Below are 6000 nucleotides of genomic sequence, written 5' to 3' on the forward strand. Positions count from 1 at the left end.
GTTAGCTTGCGACTATGTGTATTCTTTTTTCAAAATTCTATCATCCAAATTTTTTAATCTCCAATTTCACTAATAACTTTCCTAACTACGGTAACAGTGCTTGATTTTCAATATGATACGGATGAAACTTCTTCTTCGATATTTTATTAGTCAAGCTTTTGAAAACTCCAAGGTTACTACTAATTTCCTGGCACTAATATTTGGATTTTCAACAGCAGACGCCACAACTTTAAACTAAATATTATCGTTGTTACTTTCATATCTCCTGGTAGTTTTATCATAATTCGCATTTGCTGTTCATTCAAACCTTTCCTTCACATTTTCAAAACAGTGGTAATCTGTTAATTTGGATTATTTGGCAATAAATTATTTGAGGGCTTCTTTTAATAAAATGGTAAACCATTTAAGGGCGTAGCTCAGCCGGGTGAATCTTGGAACGACTAATCGTAAAATGATATAAATTATAAATATGACCTTATCGTCCGGTGGTATAAGGATCCTGGGTGATAAGTAGTCCTCCACGGAGTGACCACGTGCTAATTTTTGGTTGCGGCTGGTGTTTCGTTTCCGCGATCTCCGATGTTCTAACTGGGTGTTATCAAATTATTGGGGCTGCTAGCTCCACTATGTATTATGTAAGTCAGTCCCAGAATGGACGACCATAGACAATCACAAAGAAAAAAGGCCTAGAAATGAACGGAGTTATTGTGGGCAATAAAGGCAGTGAGGGTGAATAGATTCACCTCCTCAAATTTGTATAAACGGCTCTCATTAAAACCAAAATGTGACAATTCGCTTTACCTGAGATGTTGTGCGGCCTTTCTTATAAGTCCTATTGCACTTCACAGCAAAAATCCAGACACTAATCTGCGTTCTAGCTACAACGACAATAACCAGTGGTCGCAGTGCAACGGATTATTTAATTAATTAACTGGGGTAGATCCGCAATTTTGCGTTTTGACTGCTTTCTTTCAAGCCTAAATACCAAGTCCCTCTTTAATTTTATTTCAAGCCGCAAAAACTTATCGTCTTTTTGCCCATACTCGGCGGTGATAGAATTATAAAGCCGTTCATTTCTAGCTGGAGCGAAATTATTGAGATAATAATATTTATTTTAATATTTAAAAAAATTAAGTTGGTACCTGCCCAGGAAAAACTGAACACCCTCTATATGCAAATATATTTTCATTTTGTGCAGCTCGGTAAAGTAGGCAACTCTGTAGAAAAAAAAATTAAGTTATATCTTTTATTAACCTAGATATTGGACTTACGCGCACTAGGTGGACACGGTGTATTCTTTAAATCCAACCAATAAAAATAAAAAAAGCACACATACATTTTTGTAACTGCAAACAAACATTTTAAACAATATTCCTAATGCTGTCAAACGCAAAAAAGTATATAAATTAACTCTCAAAAAATTATTATGGATAAATTATATTATAAATAAATATGTTGTTATTAGTGTAACAATGCACGCTAACATTTTTATTGATTGTATAACTAAACAATTTCGATTTTTATCCGTTGATTAATTTTGTATGAGAAAACTAATTTAATGACTGTTCTATTTATCATTTCGAATAAATTTTGGGGATTGTGGTGGTCACTGAACAGGAGCATTTTTCGTGGAGGCACTGTATATATGGGTATCCCTACAATATTTATCGTCCAAATAACAAACAACAGAAATATATTGATTCGAATTTTGTTTTATGATGTACACTAAAACTGAATAAATTTTTATATGAAATGGTAATTCCTGTAAACAAGAACATAAATTTTAAACTTAAAATGGAAATTGCTACATGTACCAATAATACGAGTATACTCTATTAGTTTTCCACACGCTTGATCTTCCACCAGTAATTTTCTGTCCATGTGATAAATTTGATTCAATAATATATTTATTTATTCATTATGTTTTGCTTCAACTTATAAATTTTAATAACCATGGAGAAAAATATAATTCATTTATGTGAACAAGCTTCCAAAACGTATATCGTAGAGACAGCTCTCTCTATTAAAAAAAAATTACGTACTCGCTCCCTTGCTCGTCCCTTATACAGAGATATCCGATTAAATTTATTGTGAAAAATTATTTATTTCTAATAATTGAAATTACTTAAATTTAAAAAATCGCTTATGCATCCCCATTTTATAATCTTTTCTAATCTATTTAAAGCGGGATTCATTTACAAACTGGTAAGTACAACAAAAATTTAAACAAATTTAACCAAAGAAAAAAACGTTGCTTTAACAATCCTTTATTACCTGCAATATAATTCACACATAATAAACTTTCATCAACTAAAAACGTAGAATATACAAACAAAATGTAATCCATTATACCAACCTTGTCTTGATAAAAGGTTATTTATGTAGGAAATGTGTCACTTGTCAATAACACAGACCGACAAAATATAACTGACCTTCTAAATCAGAAAGAAGACGTACACTCCTGATGTCCACAGAAACTGAATCTGAACTCGGAATTAACTTAAACGCACCAACAACTCGTTATGGCATCTAAAATTATTGCTGCCTCTTCAAAATTCACTTAGAATCGTTTGCTTCCCGAAAACCGTTTGTTGAAATTAATTAGTTTTTCGTATTAGTCGATGTTCAGGGGTTCAGGAATTTGCTGTATTGGAGCTTATTGTGCTTGGAAATTCGATCTCCAGGGCTATGGAATTTGTCCGCGTCGAAATTCCTTCCTCGAGACTATGGGGTATTTGAATTTGTTCCCGTGGACATTCAGTCCCCAGAGTTTTGGTATTACAGAATCAGCTCACCCGCCATAATGGATCCACCATCTTGAATTTCGAAAGTGTAATGCTACATTCAACGATCTCAATATTCTCAGAATTATTTATAGCAGAAACACGCAATCAATAGTTATCTTCGATCTGAGAGAATAAGTATTATTATGATCGTAATATGAAAACTTCATAATTTTCTTCTAAAAGACATGGCGTTAGATTAGATGATAAATTGTATATCTATACATTTCCCTAAAAATTTTGCATAGTATTCGACAACATTCTTTTGATTTCTAAATTCTAACATTTCTTTATTCCATCCTTTATATAGAATCGGCCGTTTTGAATTTTGTAATCCTGACTTCTTTGTACTCACAAATCCCAAAAAAACCCTGAAACTATGAATAAGAATTTAGGCGTCCTCTCTTTTTGAGTCTTCACCTGATGATACTCAATTTCCAAATATCGATGAATACGCCAAACTAATCAGTTGCAACAGAATACTTCTTGGAGAAGAAAGAAGAATAATTTAAAGTGGATTTTGAAGGGGAAGTGTGGCACTTTCAAATGTCTTAACGAGTTTTATGACCTGACGTGATGGAACGATTCTGAGATCGGATTTGAATTCAGCACGTCAAAAATCTTCTGAATAAAATCTTCGAAAAAGCATATTCTGGTTTCTGGTTTAAAATTTTAATCGGTCAGTGTAATTAATATCTATAACTGCTCAAACTTCTCTCTAGTTCCGTTATTTTTATTATCCCTGAATATTCGGATTCAGCAAAACTGAAACCTCTCGCCGCTCACAGTGTGGCAGAACCTGCTCTATATGCCAGGAAAATAAGCTGGAAAATGACCATTTCGCGACTTTTTATTTCGGCAAGCTGAATTTATCACTATAGATGCTAAATATTATTTATCTACAATAACATATTAGTTTCCACAGACATAAAAATGGGGAGAAGATTGTTTACAGGATGGTTAATTGTATAATTTTTATGTAAATTCACGTTTCTCGCTTATAACTTTTTTCCGTTCATTTCGACGAGAAAACAATAAAGTACTTTTTTTCGTCTTCAAAAGACCTGCAAAACTCGAGCGTCAAAAAATATTGATTAAATCAAAAGTTATAAACAGAAGAAGTTTATTTATGGCTTTTGAATTAAAGATTTATAAACTACATATTCGGAAACTTATGAAAAGAGCTTTAAGATAAAAAAAAATCGTCAAGATTCTTTGAAAAACAACGGAGTTACAGACTGTCAAAGTTGACGGCCTATTGTTAACAACGAGTCCGAAGAAAATGACGATAATATTCATAGTCCTGCCGTTAAATAAGCGAAATTCGCTTGAAGATAATATATTTGACAGTCTGTAACTCCGCTGTTTTTCAACGATTCTTGACGACTTAAAGCTCTTTTCATAAGCTTTCCGAATATGTAATAATATATAACTATATCACGCTCGTGCGTCGTATATTTCATTTTGCAACTAAGGCTAAAAAATAAAAAAAATTTCCAGGTTGCAAATTTGAAATTAAAAAAAAATGATAGATTTCAATGTATTATTATGAAATCTACCATGAAAAAAATCAGTGCGATTGTGGAAGATCCTCGGGATCGTCCAGACTAATAATTAGTTAATTTGTTTATAAGGCCATAACTTGTAAACTATTCAACTTACCGATTCCAGATTTCGTGTGAGTTATTAGACAGTGATGAATGAGAGGATGCAATGCCAAAACGTTCTGGTAATAATAAACCCAGTTTGTGAATGTTTAATTCAAAAGTCATAAATAAACTTCTTCTGTTTATAACTTTTGATCTAATCAATATTTTTTGACGCTCGAGAGCTAGTTTTGTAGGTATTTTAATAAAGTATTTGAGTCGGATGACCTTGGATCATTTAATTGTAGTATGGAAGCAATTTGTTCCCATTTTGAATATTTAACAAATGTAACATTCTTAACTGAATATTTCTTAACTATTTACATTTTTCTCATATCCCACAACATCTATACAAATTTAGTGTCCCTATAATGAGAATTGTGAAAATTAATAGTGGTCAATCTTCTCTAAAATGATTCGTGTACTGATGTGTCACAAATAAGCACAGGTCCTTCTGAAAACAAAATTGGCCTCTCTCAGTGTTTTTCGAACGTTATCCAAATATTACAAATGCGTACTCTGCATTAAGAAATCCTGTAAAAATACACCTATACGTACTTAATTTTTATAAATCTCTATAAGGAATTTTGTGGAATAATCTTACCCCATCCCGTTTTATCTATACACACTTACAAACGCTACAGCTTTAATATCACGTCTTTATGATTACAGGTTCGGCGTCGTCAATCAAAGAGTTTCCTACATATCACCCCAGCACAATGATAACTACTACATGAGGAGGCCAAATAAAAAGACGGACTACAAAGTGTTCCACAAAATACCGCCGTCGTCTTTGCTGCTAACGAGCTACGATCCTTTCTACAGTCCCCTGTTGTCGCGCCTGGACGCCGTCTTTCAACAACTGGGACTTGGAAACGATAAATCTCCCCAAACGGAGAGATGCAGGGAGCGTCTAGTGTGCCTAATGTACGCGAATCCAGCTAAATATGCCCCGTACAGCAATTTGGTTTCGGCCCAGTTAAGCAGGTAAATATTCATACGAGAGACGGGAAACAAATGTTAAGTAGTTGTTGTAATTCAACACGACTTCACGTTAAATGTGGAGATTATTTCTGGTGGGATCAAAATAAATTTCCTATACTGAACAACAAAGAGTTGTAGAATTATGAATGTTGGTGGTCAATTTTTAGTGGGATTACAAGTTACGTACTAAACAATGATAGAAGAAAACCTACTTAACACGTTGACTGCGGTACATACCTCGGGGGGTATGTACTCATTATAAAAAATATGCGAATCACAATAATCACATTTTTACTGTATCTTGTGGAAGTTGCAGAATCTGTACTTTTTAGAAATAATGATTTTTCTATTATTTTCTTTTCAAAACCCTTTGCGAATGAAAACGTTAGTATCCTAGGATATATAGTTACAGATACATGCAAGTTTATAGCAATAATTGTGTTATTTTTAATTTTATAGGGTCAAATGTAAAAAAAATTACATATCCCCAGGGATATGTACCGCACACAGAAGAAGTTTTGTTACATATCCCCGAAGATATGTATCGCAGTCACGGACAAAGTACATTGAGATTATCTCGCAGTCAA

At 33.2% G+C, this 6000-nt stretch overlaps 1 protein-coding gene across 1 annotated transcript in view; it reads left to right on the forward strand.

The window, feature by feature from the left end:
* Positions 1-6000, forward strand: part of LOC108905934 — a 117068-nt gene that overhangs the window by 82419 nt on the left and 28649 nt on the right. Inside the window, exon 4 of the mRNA XM_023454193.1 lies at positions 5102-5416. Within this exon, the coding sequence (XP_023309961.1) occupies positions 5102-5416 (315 nt within the window). The remainder of the gene's footprint in view (positions 1-5101; positions 5417-6000) is intronic.

The sequence above is a fragment of the Anoplophora glabripennis genome, unplaced genomic scaffold (assembly GCF_000390285.2).
Source record: "Anoplophora glabripennis isolate ALB-LARVAE unplaced genomic scaffold, Agla_2.0 scaffold216, whole genome shotgun sequence".
Taxonomy (NCBI): domain Eukaryota; kingdom Metazoa; phylum Arthropoda; class Insecta; order Coleoptera; family Cerambycidae; genus Anoplophora; species Anoplophora glabripennis.